General features: G+C 35.3%; 1 protein-coding gene across 1 annotated transcript; it reads left to right on the top strand.

Annotated features, from left to right (window-relative positions):
- Nucleotides 1-821: 821 nt before the first annotated feature.
- Nucleotides 822-16510, top strand: LOC139319847 (BPI fold-containing family C protein-like). The gene is made up of 15 exons (XM_070947896.1): nt 822-924; nt 1736-1847; nt 3509-3637; nt 5512-5667; nt 6264-6327; nt 7639-7699; nt 8272-8363; nt 8827-9006; nt 10776-10829; nt 10926-11096; nt 12401-12468; nt 14234-14276; nt 15221-15284; nt 15866-15942; nt 16448-16510. Exons 1-15 carry the CDS (start codon nt 822-824, stop codon nt 16508-16510), a joined length of 1437 nt encoding a protein of 478 aa, XP_070803997.1.
- The last annotated feature ends 3374 nt before the right edge of the window (nt 16511-19884 follow it).

The following is a 19884-nucleotide window of genomic DNA, read 5'->3' on the forward strand; positions in this document are numbered from 1 at the left end:
TGTTTTGATGCATGTTAATCTGAGAGTAAGTTTTATTGAACACAAAAGACTCTTGTCAGCATAATATTGAGCAAAGTTTGATAAAGGCTTGCTTCAATTAAATTACAACTGACTGTCAACAATCAAAGCAGTCAGCTTTATTTTCATTAGAAAGGAAGTCAGTTTGCCTATTCACTATTGGGCATAATTTTACTCCTAATTTTTGTGAGAAGTTTAACTTCAACCTAATCTAAATTAGAATGTGTTCACTGATTCCAGTTCACTGTATGCAAAGTGTCATAAGAAAAATGAAATTGTTCACAATGATCAACAACATTAGAAATGAAGGAAGATTTAATATTGCCAATATTAAATATTGCCAATGGCTTAACTCTTTTTAATTGTTTAATTTTAATTTGTTTTTAAAAACAGGGGTATTTTAATTAGTATGGGTCAAATTTATTTAATACGTTTTAAATTGTTTTTTTAAATTTTGTATTGTATGTGTTTTATCTTGTTCACCGTCCTGAGTCCTTTGGGAGTAGGGTGGTATATAAAACTAAATAAACTGAAACTGAAACTGAAACAAAGTTCAGTTCTCATATATATAAAGAAAAATGAGATTCCGAGAATATGCAGAATGTCTTCACACATCTTTATAATTGTTTTTTCATGATCAAGGTGCTAAGTTATAAGGCTGGGGGGTTTCTTTTTCTCTGGAAAAAAAATTAAACGAGTGTGGTCAGATACTTAAACAGTACGTATTTAGTCACCAAATTTTTAAAATTAATTTATCTTTATACATTTCTGTGAAAAAAGGGAGGAAGAGGAGAAGAAAGAGAATGAAAGTTTCTATCACCTTCCTTATCTTGGGCTTATTCATTCTGCTTCTTGAGGCTAACCCAGGAATCAAGATGAAAATTACACAAAAAGCATTGAACTATGGTGAGTATGGAAGAAATATTTGGAATTATGGCTATGTTGTAACCTTCAGAAGAATGAGTGCACCAGAGGACATTTAATCAAGATGTTGAACCAAATGCCAACCCTGATTGTACCAGTTAAGGTTCTTAAATAATGTATCTTCCCATTAAGAGGAAATTTCCTCTGAGTTCTTGCAAGAAATGTGGGATATAATAATTGGTTACACAATCAGCCAGATGTTAGGCTGGATTTGGCATTTTTATCCACCTATTGAGTCCTTTCCAAAGATGTGGGGTAGGTAGATGTTATTTAAAGATATCATTGCAGCAAATAAAGCTGCCTTTTGCAATTGATTGATGGTGATTTTGCCATTGGTGATGGTGTTCAAGTGGTTGATTTAACCTTGGCGAAATTGGCAGCATATAATTTTAATAAGTGGCCCTCCACTGTTTTGGGATTGCACCCAAACCACCTATTACTATTAATACTCTCTCTGCTTTCATTTGCCACAGTTGTTTACTTTTCCTTGTAAACCTCTGTATTTTGTGATTTTCTCCACTGCAATACCGCAGTATCCACTATCCAAACTTTTGTGTCATTGTATTATTCAGTAATAAAATAATGCATGGCCCCCAATCACTATTAGGAGATCTTTAATAGCATTTTGCATAGGAGGGACCAAAGCATTTTCAAAATATTTTAGTAACTTAAAATGCAATAAGTCATTCCTAGCAACCACTCCAGGCTGATAAAAACATAGAAGCAGAGTAAGAAGTAACACACATTTCTATAAATTACTATTTCAGTGAACATATATGTTGTATGCTTATAGGTAATCAATTTGGAGTAGAGCTTCTGAAGCAGAAATTAAAAGGAAAGACATTTGAAGATTGGAATGGAGAATCTACATATTGGTTTTTTGCACTCAATTACACAATTTCAAAGTAAGAAATATTTTCATAACAGGGCCCTTTAGTATAGCTCGGTGTTAAGTACTTCCAATGGTTTTCTTTCCCCCTCATTAATTTCACAACCCTGTCTATGAGCAAGCACTGTTTTAATACAGATTTCTCAAAGTTCCAGTTCTTTACTACACCCAGAAAACCCATTTGATTCCTTTTTTTTTTCAAATTTAGTTTTGAAATGGGTGAATGATGTAAGTGTTCTTTCTGTACTTATTGGAATCTGGTTTCCATTTGAAGAGATTAACTGGTATGGCTATCTTGTAGCCATCTCCCAGTTTCTGATGTTTCATATAGCCCAATTTAGTTAACGTGCCTCTCTTATCTTTCTATTATGGGCAAGGTTCAACAGCCATTTTTAGTCTGCATAAAATTAAGCCGGTAATCTCAAAGGATGGTAGAAGATTCAACTGGTGCCATGTTTGAGTCACTAACTGAGCAAACTCAGCCTTGCTTTCAACAACACAGAGGAATATATATTCAGGCACTGAACACAGAAGGCCTAGCTATTCTCTTACACAAATATGCCCAACTGCTTAAAAATATACAAGAAAAACTATCAAGTGATAGGTCCCCTGGGGCAGCATTCTTGTTGAATTATAACTGGTTGTCTGGAAACTTGAGTCCAAGTTTTTTTTGGGATTTGAATAGTCAGCATCTTACCTGTGATACTGTGACCCAGAGGTGTTTTTCAAAAGACAACTTGGCTTTCTTGGTGTTCTTTCTTGCTCTTGTGGTCAGCAAATCACCCATCACATGAACAGGACTCCAGGACACTCATCACCTGAACAGGAAAGTCCAGTTGCCTTTTGAAAAACACCTTTGGGACAAGCATGACCTGGACAGTTTAGAATTTCAATAGATATTTAGCTATTCATTTGTGATACTATGAAAAAAAGTGTGTTATCTTTATCTTTGTTGTATGCAGTTATAGGGCAAGTCACCCAAAGCCATTTTCTAAGCTTGGCAGAATACAAATATAATAAACTAGCTGGATGCCCGTGCTTCGCTACGAAACTATGTGATTGGTGTGATAAATTGACACTTAAAGCCTGAAACTTAATGTAGAATAAGGCAACTGGCAGTTGGAACAGAGGAGGAATAGAATGTCCCAGCCCGCAGGCCGGATGAGTCATGTGATGGCCATACCCACGCCCTGTTTAGCGAAGGGGTAGCAGTTCCTTTCAGGTGGGGGGAGGGAGTAGAACATCTAACTCCTTAGCATCAGAGCATGTGAATATAATACTGTATATGAAATACTAATGATCTGATGGTCATTTTGAAATGACCATCCTTTCTTAGCGAACACCTAGAAGCCAAGAGGAACATACGTGCCAAATTTCAAGTTTGTAGGCTTTACCGTTCTGGAGATTTCATGATGAGTCAGTGGCATTTGGTTTTTATATATATAGATTAAATAAATAAATGTAGTTTGGTTAGTGTCATCTAAAATAAAAATCACATGTAGAGTCCACTGAGTTCTGCGATACTAGGAAAAACAGATACAAGTGCATGATACAAAATCTGTAGATACTTAGTGTTTCACCAGAAATTGGATGGTGAGTTATACTATTCCTGCTAGCCTTACCTATGTTCATGGATTGTGGTTTAAATCAAGCTAACATAATTTTGGTGTTTGACAGGATAAGAATTGATAACATGGAGTTGCCCAATACATCCTTGTCTCTCATCTCTGGCACTGGAATTAAACTATTAGTTGAAAATGCTTCAGCAATAGCTACTGCAGATTGGAGCGTGGAGACCTGGCTATTGTAAGTGGAATAATGAAGGCAAGACATTAATACCATGTCAGCTTTACAAATTCAAATGCTTGCACACATTTTATAAAGCACAAATAACAGTCCCAGGAGGAGGAGGTGGAAATGCAAGTCTTTTATTCCATTGTGGTCCTATCAAAAAATGTTCCCCAAAGTGGCTGTTTGAATCAAACAGGAGGAACATTGTCAAGGCAGAATGGTGAAAGTACCGTGAACATACTAGACTATAATCACAAAGGCATGATTATATTTTAATTTTAAAAATTCACCAGTATTGCAAAATATTTTTTAAAAAAACTAGGTTTATGTGCTTCATCTTGAGTTTGAAGAAGGGTGGTTGCAAAGGGATAAAAACTTCTGCCTTCTTGCAGGATAAGACAGTCTGCCTCTTGAAAAAATACATATTTAGACATATTTAAGCCTTAAAAACTCCAACTTCTAAATTGGAAACCCTGGATTAATTAAAAAGATACTTTTATCCTGGCTGACATAGAAAATAGAGAGATTCAGGAAGTAAGGAGAGCAAGCAGTTAAGGGGAGCAGCTGCATCCCGCTGCCCTCAGCATCAACCTAACAATGATCTTATTCTGCCTAAAATAGAACCAACTTTGCAAAAATGCAGATATGTACCCACTGAATAAATCTCAGGAGGTTGCAGGTTGTCCTCAACTTACAACAGTTTCTTTAGTGACCATTCAAAGTTACAACGGCACTGAAAAAAGTGACTTATGGTCATTTTTCACACTTATGATCATTGCAACATCCCTATAGTCACGTGATCAAAATTCAGATGCTTGGCAATTGTCTCATATTTATGACACTTACAATGTCCCAGGGTCATTTGATCACCTTCTGCCACCTTCTGACAGGCAAAGTCAATGGGGAATCCAGATTCACTTAACAATCGGATTACTAACTTTAACAACTGCAGTGATTCACTTAACAATTGTGTCAAGAAAGATTGTAAAATGGGGCAAAACTCACTTAGCAACAGAAATTTTGGGCTCAATTGTGGTCATAAGTTGAGGACTACCTGTACATTCTTTTGAGTAGGTGAGTTGCTTTTCTGGTAGGTGCTTCTGGTGTATTTAGGCATAGCTTAGATTTTGCATCAACTTTCCATAATTTAGTGCTATCCAGAGATGTCAACAAGAAATGACTGAAGTTGTAATGTGATGCATCTGAAAGGCAGGCTTTGAAAAAAAAATAGCTATGTTGCTTGCTAAAAAGAACCCATCTTCATGTGTTCTTCAGCATAAGCTTTCCTGGCATTTTATTTTTTTTATTAACTTTATTAAATTTCAAAGAGAAATAAAATATAAAATAAAAGGAAAAATGGGAGGACAAAGCGAAAGAAGTTAAAAAACAAGAAAATTAAAAAGAAAAAGTTGATTTCTGACTTTCTTCAGTATAGATACTGAAATATATAATAAAGTAACCCCTTAGTCTAAGGTTAAAACAAAAAAGCAGAAACATCATATGAAAATATAAAATTTAAGCAATCAGAAGTAGAAAGATATACAAATTCCCACAACTGAAGAGTGGATTGTGGAATTAATGGAACTGGCAGAGATGACAAAACTGACTACTTTGATGAAAGACAAACCCTTATCTTGCTTTGTTTCTATTTGGAGATCACTTTTGAATTTCCTGTTTAAGAAAAATAAAAATGAACTTTTAATTTTCGATGATTAGATCTGTTATTCTTATAGAAACATGTATTTTTTATTTTATTAGTCATGTATATTATATATTATATGTTTATGTTTAATCTTAGAGGTCATTTTGTTATGTAAGTCTATGGCAATCTTGGCATTTTCTTGAGAACAAGAGGATAAAATGAGCATTTGTTGTTTTACTGTCCACAGCAAAGATTCTGGAAGTGCGGCTGTCTTCATTTCAGGAGTAAATCTCACAGCAATTGTAAACGTGTCTCAGAATGTATTCGGTCATTTAAAATTGTCGCTTGACAGCTGTAAAGGAAATGTAGATGATATGGACATCAAATTGAATCAATCTTATAGGTACAGTGGAAAATGTTCTAATTAAAAAATATACTTGCAAGTATTGACTGTAGGATCCCTAAAACAGTTTGATTATCAGTTTTTAAACACTGGTATGTGTAGCTTTTACCATTACAAATAATACAAATAATATATTCCATAATACTACAGAAAGCAAGCCTAGCAATTACTGTAAATTTCTGAGACTCACTTCTGATGGTTCAGCATAATTGATTGAACAAGTACAGGAGATTCATTTGATTAAGAAGGAAAAATATGTCTAATGATTTTAATAAGTATCAGGAAATATAAGTCATAGCTTCAAACTCGTACGTATGCCAGCAGTTTCTCACTAAAAAAAACCTTCAGATTTATTTGCAATAAATATTCTAAGTAAAAATTGGGAAACATTTAGTAGAAAACTGACACAGGACTTCAGTTATGATTCAATCATGTTCAAGAACATTACAGCTGCTTCCCCCCCCCTAAAATACGGGGATCAGTTTAAAAAATCCAGAATTGTTTAAACATCTAGCTTTGATCAATTTTCCCATATAATAGATGCACGCACAGAAAATTTAATTAACACAATTAACAATATTTTTGCTTTTTTTCAGATGGTTGTATACATATTCTACTGCTTCTCTGATAAAATCTCTGTGTAGCATGCTGGCCACAAATGTAAGCCACAAGGATTTATTTCATAATGTTCTCTTCCTACATCCAATTTCTTCTAAAAATGTGTTTATTAAAATAAATAACAAAAGCCTTAATACATGCAAAAATGTTATAAGTATTTTCAGTGGTGAAATCCAATTTTTTTTACTGCCGGTTCTGTTGGTGTGGCTTGGTGGGCGTGGTGTGGCTTGGTGGGCGTGGCTTGGTAGGTGTGGCAGGGGAAGAATATTGCAAAATCTCCATTCCCATCCCACTCCAGGGGAAGGATACTGCAAAATCTCCATTCCAACCCCAATCTGGGGCCAGCCAGGGGTGGTATTTGCTGGTTCTCCAAACTACTCAAAATTTCTGCTACCGGTTGTCCAGAATCTGTCAGAACCTACTGGATTTCACCCCTGAGTATTTTGCAGTTTGCAAGTTGTGTACCATTTATGTGAACAAATTACCACAAAGACATTTTCAAAACTAACCCATTAAAAACTATAAAAAGTAGTTTAATGTGGCAATGAATGCTTTCATAAGGCTGTTTAATGTTCATTTGAATAAATAGGATTTATATTTATATGTACATTGTTTGTGCGTGTATAAAAAAAATAGGCATGATTTAATTTGCTCGGATCAGATAGTAGAACAGGAAGATAAGAACCCATCAGTGGCTTAGAAATTAGTTCAAATTACTGTACATGTTGTTATTTATTTAAAACATCTATAGCAAATATTTTCTTTGTCTTCATTTTCATCACATATATATTATATCAGAAGATGAGGTCAGACTTTCAAAATAAATCACTTGAAATATTCTAAATATCTCATTTGGGATATTTATTGTTCAGCTCCATAATCATCAGAATCATTATCATTTTTGATTTATGGATTGCTGTTGTACATTATATTCTCTGCTTAAATAAAGTCTCTCTGTATAGTGGGGCATTCAATGAATGAATGTATTCAGCTCACTAAAGCAGCCTTTAGATTGTCTAGAATTATAGAGCTTCCTTCCTTTTGAAAGATATCTGGGGCCATGCTTGGGTATTTTTAAAGAAACATTCTGTTTTGCTTTATTTCTATAGATTTCATTGACAAGGATAAAGCATTTAGAGTGAGATCTATAGTACCAGTTATGTATTTAACTGATTACAACAAATCTACTGTATTCAATTATGTATGGATTTTTAAAATCACTATTCTTCAAATACAGGATAAAGCAAGATATAAGTATAGATAATATAGACTTATGAAGTCTTAGGAATATCTTATTACTAACATATAAGTAAACATTGACTAGAATAATAATTTTTGCTTGCATTCCTATAGTTGTGTCCGCAAGTGAATTTTGTGATCCAAAAGATTAATAAAGACTTCAGCCAATATCCAGGTATATTTTCTGGGTGGTTTTGGCAAAATGAGCTAATGATTTTATGGTAGTTTTTTATGAAACCTTCCAGTTCTAGTAGTTTCACCAATGCTATTGTTGAGTTTCTGAAAATAAAAATGATGGCTAGAATGATACTTTTGTATAATTAAAAAGATAATAATTTTGGTGCTTGTTTTATAGAATCATAAAATTGAGGAGTCAGAATGGACACCCAGATCTAGTCCAGCCTGCTTCAATGCACAGAAAAATCAGTTAGATGGTGAATGAGAGATGGCTTGTTCTGGTAGAACATTCTGGAGGATGCAGTCTCATCAAAATTATAATCAAAATTATAGTTGATGCTAAATGAACTTATATGGCAGAAATATATAATTTTTGCAAACTTATACTTAAGTAAACATGCTTAGGGTTATGTTGAAAATATAGCTTTACAATATTTATGTAACTTCTCCTGTACTAGTACCATTACTTTTGTAAAAAAAAAAAATCATTATCAGGACTAGTTTACATCTTGACTATTGTTACTAAGCATTGTTATCTAATCCTGACAATTTTATCCCATATCCCAACAGTCCAAGCTCAGGTTGGTAACTTTGCAGTAATAGACTATTCCCTGATAAACTCTTCAACTATCTTGGAATCATCAATTAACTTGGATTTAAAGGTAAAGTCTAATATATTTATAATGTACATTTTCTGAAATTGCATTATGATATGTCTGTTATTCACTTGAAGGAATAAGCATCATTTTGCCTCAACAATAACTTTGATGGCAAACCATATCAAAGAGATATTTAAATATATTAACTAGTGCTATTTTTGCTGCACCTATGATTTCCTACTCTAGCCAGTGGCAACAGTTGTGAAGCCGAAGTAGTCCAAGATTTCAGGGACGTCTATATGCACTGCTTGCTTTAAATCACAGTTTATTTTTAATTTTTTTAAAAAAAAAGTTTGACTTTTGAGTTTCCCATGTTTAGGGTTCTAGAACTGTACTCGGTGCTCTGGCCATATGTTTTATACTCTTAATTTCAAGGATGCATTACAATGATCTGGTTCCCTGAAAACTGTTTTAAAGACCAAATTTGCAAGCTATGATATTTTATCATTTCTGAAATTCTTTTCAGGGAACAGTCTATCCAGTAGAAGAAATCACAGAGCCCCCCTTCAAGCCAACTCCTTTTGTTCTTCTGAATGAGAACAACTTTATGTTCTATATAGGAATCTCAGAATATTTCTTGCAGTCTGCTTCACTGGTTTACTACACTTCTGGTGCTTTTACTATCTCTGCTGAGCAAGAGGAAATGGTAAGTGCAAAAAAGAAAAGGGGGTAACTGGGCATGGCTAGCCTAGTGAAGCGAAGGACCAGGGGAGACATGATAGCAGTGTTCCAATATTTGAGGGGCTGCCACAGAGAGGAGGGGGTCAAGCTCTTTTCCAAAGCACCTGAAGGTCAGACAAGGAATAATGGATGGAAATTGACCAAGGAGAGATTAAAACTAGAAATAAGGAGGAACTTTCTGACATTGAGAATAATCAACCAATGGAACAGCTTGCCTTCAGAAGTTGTGGGAGTTTCATCACTTGAGACTTTCAAGAAGATATTGGACTGCCATTTGTCAGAAATGATGTAGGGTCTCCTGCTTGAGTGGGGGGGTTGGAGTAGGTGACCTGTAAAGTCCCTTCCAACTCTGTTAATCTGTAATATGTAATGTTTTAAAGAAAGGGATGTTATGTATTAGTCTGCCATTTAAAATCTTGCCCAAGCCCAGCCTTCTCCTTGGCATAGTTTACTATGGGCCTTTCTCCACTTGCAATTAATCATGATACAAACATCTCCATGTGAAGCCTGCTTTCTGGCATTGCCTTCATCCCCTCTCCAGCTCATGAATGAGTGAGACTTCAATTGTCCTGAACAGTGCTGGGGCTGGAGCAGAAAGTTTGTCCTTGTTATGACACTTTCAAATTGGAGCCTGAAAGTAACTGGGAACAAAGGCAAGAGAAGCAAGTTAGGGATTGGCAGGGATACCAAATATCATATAGCTATAGTTTCTGTCTACTCAAGATTGGGTGGACGGTACTTAAGGTCAACAGTTCATAAGGCTGCATGAGATAGGAATTAATGAAGAGAGGGACTTCATCTTGCCAAAGAGAACTGGTTGAAGAAGGGATTTGTCATGGAAAACTGGATTCAGAAGCATTTCTAGAAAGGCCTCTAGGAGTTGCAAATTGTTCTTAGTAATATGAGCCATTTATTCCATCACATCTATCTGATCTCTTGGCTTTGTATGAACATACTCTATTAGCCCTCTGGAATTTTTTCTTTGACAACTACATTTTGAAACATAGGGATCCTGGAAATTGCAATTCCAACACATCTATTTATTTATAAGTGTACTCTATCAGATGACAGCTCATACAGCACCTCCTGGCTGATGTTCAAAGGAATTCCAAATGGCATCAAGCTTTAATCTTTAGTAATATCTTGAGGTTGGGGTGGGATCTAATGACTTGCTTTCATTTGTGGAATCCTTAGTACAGAACTATTTAATAACTCCTATACCTTAATATTTCTGGGTTTAATTTAAAAACAGCTAAAAATCTGGGAGTTACACAAGGCGCTCTCCAAATTCATCTTTATTCATCCATCTTTCTCTCCCTGTCCCTCCCCCATTTTCCATGCTAATTACATTTTCCATCTCCAAACGGAAATAGAAATAGAAATAATATTCTGCAGGCTTAATTTGCTTATGGCTATCATATGTACTAAAAGCTTCTATTAAACAGAAGTATTTCTGAACAAAGGTTTAGCAAACTCTATTTGCTAATAAGAAAATTGAATCAGTACATTCAGTACATGTACATCAGTACATGTTTGAAAAACATGCATTTAGGGAACAATGGGAGATTTGCATTTAGGGAGCTAAATTAAAGCACCCTGATAAATAATTGACCTGTCCAGCCTCTGTTGGAACACATTAGATGAAAAGGAGACCATTGTCTCTCCAGATAATTAAGTCCATATAAAGGCACACAATTTTTGTAAGATAACCTAACATGTCATTTCATTTTACAGCTTTCTTCTTATTTCAAGTTAACCACAGATACATTGGAGAGCATCATTCCCACTGTAAGTGTTTTTTATTTCTTTGAAATTTTCTGTTTGCATTTTTAAAACTCTGTTTTAATTTTCCTGAAACTTGATCTCTACTTTTAAACTCCACAGATTTCTCATATTCATGCAAAGCCACTTCCAGTAATTATGAACATAAGAATCACTGATGCACCTGTGATTAGTCTGCATGACAATAAATCCATCCTGAAGTTTTCTGCTTCTATGGAAGTATTGGCAAAGATGCCAAACTCAACAACCCAATCCATGTTCACCTTGAACATAGTAAGTCTTACAATATCCAATTCTCTCTAGACTCATTTGTAGGAATATGTGAAGTTATGAGCCATCCTGCAAATTTTTCATCTTACTTAGACTGTTAAGAGCCTCAGTGCTTGGATGTTGGCTATAAAATAGTTCCCTGATCCATCTCAAATCTAACTGTATTCTAAGGACAGGTTATAGGTAACCCAGATGTTTTAGATTAGAACTACAGTATTTTGCCTCATTCGCCCTGATGAAAGTTAAAGTTCAAAACAACTGGTTTACTTCTGCCTATATTATTCGAAAGTCACTGAAAAAGTACATGTTATTCATAGCAATTGTTTTCATTTTACATCTCCAAATAAAATAAAATGGAATTTGAGAAAGTTTGGCTGCTTCAATTGCCAGGCTGCTGCTGCAGTCACATGATCCTCATTATCAATATTCCGTTCTGTGACAGTTTCCCAGCCACTCTTGCAATTTCTCAGTCCCTACTCTACCTGGGAGCAGCGGAAGGGAAGGGAAGGGACCTATGTGCATTCTCTTCTGTCCCCCATGCATCTTCCCCAATCTATGTGCACCTCTTATGTATCCTTATGCTTCCTTTCCAGCCCATGCTTTCCCCCTGGAGTCCCACTCCCCCGCCACCCCCCCTTGCATGCCCTACCCCACCTGCATGGTACCTCTCATGCATCTCTGTGCACATTTCCTGACTCATGTCATCCTCCTCATTTGTCCAAACCAACCCACTTGGAATCTCTTGTGCACACCTGTATATCTTTCCTGACCCACATGGCACCTCTCATGCATTCTCTCGCATATCCTTCCTCCTAACCAGTGCAAACCACACACATTTTCATTTCCTCTCCCACCCGACAGCAGCCACTTACCTGCCTGGCAGGCTTGGACTGGTTGATTTTCTCCCTGCAAGCATTCAATAAGCAAAGTAAATTGGGAAGCCAGCAGGAACTCTAGAGAGAAGGAAGGAATTTTCAGAGTTGCAAGATTCTATTAACGTAGCTTTACAATAAAGTAAAATTAACTTATCTGATTGTGTTTCCTGTCTGATCTACCTGGTAAGGCAGGCCTCAATCTTGCCTTTCTGAAAGTGCAATTCTCTAACCATCTCATTTACAGTCCAAGAAACTAGAAAGAGTCCCTTTAGAGCCTCTTGTCCCATCCAATATTTATCAGGGGGCTTAGCCAACCATTTTCTAAGCAACATCACTTTGCCTCAAATCCCAGGATCTTTCCCAGATACTATTACAGCAGCTGTCTAACTGAAAGAATTACTTACAATATATAGTAACCTTTCTTTTTCACAGACAACCAGAACTCATGCAGATTTGACTATATTTAACCGGAAGTTGCTAACTACATTGTGCTTGAACAGGTAAAAACCTTTGTTAGATTTTTAACCCGTTGTATCCCAAAAGCTATTTAAATTGATTAATCTAGTATTTAAAAGTATGGCAGCTTAAAATAAATATAAAAAAGGTCATGCTGCAATTGTATTATGGAACTGTATTTGTGAAATGGAGTACATCAGGTTGAGAGAAAGTAATCTAACATGTAAATGTAGGAAAGAAGCTTTTGCAATGTACATGGAATATTATGGCCAATTCACATTTTACCTCCTCTTTCAAATTGAAACATGATGAATTACTTTAACTCTTATCAAGGAAAATGCACATGAGATTACTCCATTGCTTAGAAAGGGGCTCAAAATTCTGGGATTGGATATGAATGTATGGCTGTATTGATGGGAAATACTGCATACAAAAAATCATTATGGAACACTGGAGTAATTGTGATAGTACACAGCACAGTTGTGAATTTAACAGTAAGATACAATTACTGGTAAAATTTTACTGTATATGAAAAATGAACTTATGGTTTACATCCTGTACAAGGCTGAACTTTCTTCAATTATACCCCGATACCCATATCTTAAAGATATGTCTTTAAGATAGACATAAATAAGTAAATATATTTACTTTAAAAAATAAATATTTATTTTAAATAAATAAATAAATAAATAAATAAATAAATAAATAAATAAATAAACAAACAAAAAACAAATATAGACTCACAACAGAATACCTTATGCCACCAGGCTTGAAATTTTGGGCTTGGACAACTTAGAACTACACCGCCTATGGTCCGACCTAAGCATAGTACACAAAATTATCTGCTACAATGTACTACCTGTTAATGACTACTTCAGCTTCAACCACAATAATACACGAGCACACAATAGATACAAACTTAAGGTAAACCACTCCAAACTCAATTGCAGAAAATACAACTTCAGCAACAGAGTGGTCAACGTCTGGAATGCACTACCTGACTCTGTGATTATATCGCCAAACCCCCATAACTTTAACCTTAGACTGTCTACTGTTGACCTCACCCCATTCCTAAGAGGTCTGTAAGGGGCATGCATAAGCGCACCAGCGTGCCTTCTATCCTGTCCTACTGTGCCCATTTATTTGTCCCCATTTCCTGTATTCATATCCATATTTATACTTATTCCTGTTATCTCATACATGTTTGACAAACGAAAGAAAGAAAGGAAAGAAGGAAGGAAGGAAGGAAGGAAGGAAGGAAGGAAGGAAAGAAAGAAAGAAAGAAAGAAAGAAAGAAAGAAAGAAAGAAAGAAAGAAAGAAAGAAAGAAAGAAAGAAAGATCTCCCACATTTCACTATCCCACTGCAAACCCTTAAAAAGCAGTTCGGGGGCTCAGAGGGGAAACTTGACAAAACTTTTGTCAATTTTAGCCAGCGAAAACATGGGAGTAAGAACCTCCCTGTTTGAAAAAAAACAGAAGGGACAAGATGCCATTCTCCCTCTGCTGAATCTATTTTAAAAGTCCAGAATTTCAACAGGTTACTAATGGGGAGGAAGGGAGGGAGGGAGGAGAGGTGGGCTAGGAATGATATCACCTCTGCCCGCTCTCTTGAAACAATGGGTGAGTTGCCCTCACACCTGAGCAAACAGGAAGTGTGGATTGCCCCAGTGTGAATGATTAAGATCATTGAGAGAAATCTGAACCCCAATCTTTCTGATTCAAGACCAATAACCCATCAGCAATGCCACACCGACATTATTATCTTGGTCATGTACAATAATCTCTGCATTATGCTTTCTTTCTTGCAGTTTCCACAGCTCCTTGGCTCATTCCAATGTTGGCCTCTTTGAGGTAAATGTCAGCCTCTAGGAAAAATAAGCAGGTGCAATTTATAGCAGATAGAACTGAATTGCTTACAAAGTATATTACTTTACCTTTTAAATTTTCTTCATGAGAACTATTAAATTCTATAAAATATGCTGTCCTGATTATTGATCCCATTATTTTTTTCTTTTCCTTTAATTTTAACTTTCTTTCCAATAATATTTCAGGACGATTGCCCCTTCCCTTATTATTTTCTTGAGAACTATTTCACTTTATAGTGTTTTATATCTAAAAAATGAAAAAGGAATTTGTGAGACGAAGGACTGAGGGGAATTCTACCACTCAGTTACCATTCTTAGATTCTGCATTTAGTACCTCTTCACAGTTTTCCATTTTCTATCTTTCTACAGGTAAGTAGTGTTGTGGTATTATTATTATTGAGTATATTCACTCTTCACTGAACTGTTTCTAGCATCCTCCACCTTTAGGGTCCTTCTGACACACACACAGAGACACAAACACACAAAGACAGATACACACAGAGACATTTTATACAATTCTTGAGATTCAGCAGCATGCTTCAGCCTGGGAATTTGAATTTTCTTCCATAAGAGGTTAATACTTCATTTTCAAAATAATTTTTTTCAGTACTGGGTAAATGATTGCAACAAATAGTAGAACAAAGTTTATGAGAAATTTTATTAAATAAAATTATGCAAATAAAATAATGTGCAAATATAACATTGTATAGGATTTAGAGAAGGGCTGCAAAAATGGCAAGCAAATAATTTGCAGTCTAAATTAGAAATTATTAGCAAACGTAGAAAGTTGCCTTCTGTATATAGCATCAGGTCACTTTTCTGCTAGAATATCATCCATTGATAATACTGATAAAAATAAATAATCCTGTTTAAACACTGTCATCCCAGTTCTCTTACTGAGAAAAAGTCAACCTTTGTTTTACATTGCAGGCTTCACTTCTGGATAATTTCTTGTCTTACATTTTACGAACTGGAATAATTCCAGCAGCCAATTGTAAGTGTAGCTTCCTCTTTCTTTCTCTCAATTTCTCTGTCTTTAATGACTTTTGTTTTTAAGCCAGCTTCTAATGTGCTAAAGACTGATAAATAATCCTGTAAAGTCTAGCTAGCATAGTATCCAACACTAGAGTGGAGAGGGTAATCAAGAACTTCTAAGACTGGTAGTTAAAATGTATGAGTTGTATAGCTTAGATTTTTTATCCCTGTACAACAGTAACTCAGATTTATACCCATTCATGTGATGAGTACTATACTACCTATCACTACAATTGTCCATGCTGTATTCACAACTGAAGTCAGTGAAATCCAAACAAAGCATAACAACTGCCAAAAAAAATTGTGCATCTCAATGCCTCCCTTTTCTGTCTTTAAAATATAATATTACACTTCTTGAAGAAATTATAAACTACTTTCTGAAGAATAAAAAATAAAACAAATGCTAAAAATGTTTGTATTTGAGCAATAATATACAACATATTCAGCTTTTAGATTAAGGAATATATGCAATCGCAAAACCTATTCTAGTCATAACTACTTTAATCTTTTTCTTTCTCTCTTTTTCTATGTTTTATTAAGTTAAACTAAAGGATGGGTTTCCTCTACCTGCCTTGGACCCAATGATTCTTATGAAGCCCAGTATTAGAATTTATGAGGTAAGATTTGGTAATGACTTTTCTTATCTTATACCCCTTGAGTGAAAAATAAAAGATGATTAGGATGATGTATTTAGATTAGATGATATTTGTCAGAAAGTTGTCATGTGCTTCCAATACAGTGAATTGCTGTTTCATGGAATTTGCTCCATGAAAGAGATAGGTGGTCTCCAAATTTGAGATATGAATAAATAAATGAGTTTTCAGTATGTCCTATTCACCCTCTTTATGACCAAACATACATATAACACCTATCCACAAATATTTGTACTTCTGTAACTTCTGTAACTAAAATATTTATATTATTTATTTATTAAATGTTTACAACTGCCCAACTCACCCACAGTGACTCCATAATACCAATGACATGACAGTTTTTATTTCTTTTTGTCAATCATAAGCTACTTATTTCTAGAATTCAGTTCACAAAACAGTGAGAAGTGAGATTTCTAATAATCAAGCTGTTATAAACCTGCAATAAAATATGTTTTGTTTATCTTCTTAGGGTTTCTTGCTGATTTCCACTGATATTCAAACGAGGAAATCTTTATCTCCAAGCAAACGTTGACTTGTTTTTTTTACTATAGATGCATAAAGTGCATAAGAGCCAATATGCATTTGTGAGTGAGCAAATAGGTGGATGAAATTTTTAATAGTTCGACCAGAAGTTCAGAAATACATAGTATATTGGTTTAAGATAGCAACAAACTGAAGGTGAAAATATTGACCCAACACTCTCACAACTAAATATTGAGAATGGGTAATGAGTTTCCCCAGTGCACCAAAATGGAGCACAAAAGCAATAGATTTCACCATTGTGATTTTAGCCAGGAGATGGAATGGTATTAAGTGCACAGATAGTAGTCTCCTGCTTCTAAGTCTACCTTAACACGCACACACTCAAAATTCCCCTCCCTATGCCTTTCAGAGACATTACAGTATCACCTGATAGCCTCTTATGGCCTTCAAGAAAATCAAGAAGCAGAGTTGTAGTCCCCAGTCCTACTCCTCCTATGTATTGCCTATCCCTGTTATATATGGCCAAAAGATTTCTAATTCTAGTATATTATCTAAAACGACAATTTAATTAAGAAAGTTGAAGAATTTGAGAGTTTTGCAGTGCTGTTAGAAACTTTGTATTAGAAATACCATTATTTATTTATGTTCCTTCCTTCCTGAAGTGGAGAAGATCATGTAAGCTTATGTAATATTTTATTGAATTTGTTAACTGGGTTCAAACTAGCCAACCTTTTTTGGTTACAACACACTTGATTAAAAAGAAACCACAATATAATTTAGTACGATGAGTGAATCTAATTTCTGTGTAAGAGAAATATTTAATAATGGTAACGCTACAACTACCAGACCTGGCTGTAAAAATTGGGGTGTCAGCAAAGAGATATACAACTAACTTACTTTCTTTCATTCTTGCTTGCTTGCTTTCTTGCTTGCTTTCTTGCTTTCTCTTTTTTTTTTCCTTCCTTTCCTTTCCTTTCCTTTCCTTTCCTTTCCTTTCCTTTCCTTTTTTCTTTTCTTTTCTTTTCTTTCTTTCCCAAATCTACAAGCTGTGGCAAACCTCAAATCTGATTTTTTTTCAGCCTAGAAACAGGAAGACTGAGTTCTAGTCCCGCCTTAGGCATGAAAGCCAGCTGAATAACTTTGTGCCAGTCACATTCTCAGCCCAACTCAAAGGGTGGTGGTTGTGGGCAAAAGAGAAGAAAAATTATTAGGTGTGTGTACTGCCTTGAATCATTTATAAAAATAACATAGGCAGGTAAAAATATCTTCTTAAAAAGTTATTAAAACCCATTTGGAGCTTTGACAACCTTTATATATAACATTAGACCTGGTTCAAAAACATGGATTCTGTAATAGGATCTACACTGGAATCCTCTAGATCAGTGGTGAAATCCATTTTTTTTTACTACTGGCTCTATGGGCATGGCTTGGTGGGCGTGTTGTGGTGTGGTTTGGCAGGTGTGGCTTGTTGGGCATGGCCAGAAAAGGATACTGCAAAATCTCCATTCCCACCCCATTCCAGGGGAAGGATACTGCAAAATCCCTATTCCCTCCCACTTCTGGAGAAATGATATTGCAAAATCTCCATTCCCACACCACTCTGGGGCCAGCCAGAGGTGGTATTTGCCGGTTCTCTGAACTACTCAAAATTTCAACTGCCAGTTCTCCAAACTGCTCAAAATTTCCGCTACCGGTTCTCCAGAACCTGTCAGAACCTGCTGGATTTCACCCCTGCTCTAGATCCACTGGAAATAATTCTCATAATTCCAAGGGAATGCAATCAAGATGGCTGTGGATTATGGGACAAAAACGGTCCACTTCAAACCTAGATTAAGTGGCTTCAGTTGTCTGCACTGTCTATTTGGGATATAGCAACATATAATGAAAATTGTAGCAAATTTCATTATATATTGCAATTTTCATTTTGTTTTCAATATAAAATGAAATTTGCTATTTTTTATAAATTTATTTACAGGTAGTTCCTGACTTACAACTGGTTACTTAGCAACCAGTCAAAGTTACAGCCTACCTTAAAAGGGGGATTTACAATCCAGATCCAAAGTTCTGACAGTCACCTTCTCAACTCATGTGGCCACAATTTGGGAACTTGGCAACACAAGTCACTTTTATATCCATTTGCAGTGTATGTCAGCGTTCCAGAAAAAAAACTCAACTCTAAGTAAAAACTCTGAAGCAAGCATTTTTCAAAGTTCTATTTACTAGAATAGTAAATTGTGGTCACATGACTGAATTTTTATGACAGTAAAATCAGCACTCCAGTTTTCAACAAAACCGTGTCATAATGAACAATGATTTGCTTAATGACTGCTTAAAGGCAGCAATGTTATTTAATAATCATAAAACATCATAAAATTGAGTTGGTCATGTCTTATATGTAGCCTTTTGCAATGATATTCACGAAATGAGCAGATAATTCTGGTTTTAAATTTGGGAGCTGCAGTTTCAACTCAACACCACTATCCTGCCTTCCTTCATCTGGATTCACAACAACATACAGAAGAGTAAGATGGACAGTCATGGACCAGATGTGGACCAAAACAGCATAACATCAGCAAAGATTCTATTGCACATCTTTGCCTTGGAATTGACACACTAATTATGTTATTCAATAGAACTGCTTAGTTTCTTGTTTTTTCTTGAATTATGGCATGAAAATGGACACTTTACCTTAAGGGAAAGCAGACATGTTCCTTTTTCAAAAAAAAAAAAATCCAAAAATTGAGCCCAACGATCATGAAAGGGTGATTTATGTTGGAGACCCGAGCAGCTCTTTAATTTTAAAATATCAAAGAACTAATGAGGGTATCTCATGTTTTCATTCACATTCACACCAAAATTTGGGGATGATAAGAGATGCAGTCCACGGGGTATCAGAACACATGCAGGCCTCATCTTCTAAAATAATTTTCACTGATGGATATATGAGCATCAGTCAGAACACCCTTGATTCTGAAGCACTGATTATATTGATACAGATTTAATTGCCACAAATGCAGCAAATATTTTGGTGGCTGAAATTCATCCCTTATTAAAAATATTCATTTTGTTTGTAATATCTCTATTGCAGCAAAAACATATGGCTTCGTGGCACCTTAAAGACTAAAAAGTGTATTATAATTATTACTGGTTTACAGTATCACTTTTATCACCCATCTCCTTCCACTAATGACTGTATGACTGTAACTTTGTTGCTTGTATCATTATGATTTATATTGACTGTTTCCCTATGACTATCATTTGATTCTTGACGAATGTATCTTTTCTTTTATGTACACTAAGAGCGTATGCACCAAGACAAATTTCTTGTGTGTCCAATCAGACTTGGCCAATAAAATTCTATATTTTCTATTGGCCAAGTGTGATTGGACACACAAGGAATTTGTCTTGATGCATACATAAAAG

The sequence above is a fragment of the Pituophis catenifer genome, unplaced genomic scaffold (genome assembly GCF_029215685.1).
Source record: "Pituophis catenifer annectens isolate HBS135680 unplaced genomic scaffold, rPitCat1.0.hap2 SCAF_7, whole genome shotgun sequence".
NCBI lineage: Eukaryota > Metazoa > Chordata > Lepidosauria > Squamata > Colubridae > Pituophis > Pituophis catenifer.

Bases quoted from the DNA above. Each gene is read 5' to 3' on its own strand.
- LOC139319847 (XM_070947896.1), top strand. From the start codon at position 822: ATGAAAGTTTCTATCACCTTCCTTATCTTGGGCTTATTCATTCTGCTT. The intron at 9,007-10,775 runs GTAAGTGCAAAA...TTCATTTTACAG, and splicing joins CTGCTGAGCAAGAGGAAATG to CTTTCTTCTTATTTCAAGTT. The intron at 14,277-15,220 runs GTAAATGTCAGC...TTTACATTGCAG, and splicing joins CCAATGTTGGCCTCTTTGAG to GCTTCACTTCTGGATAATTT.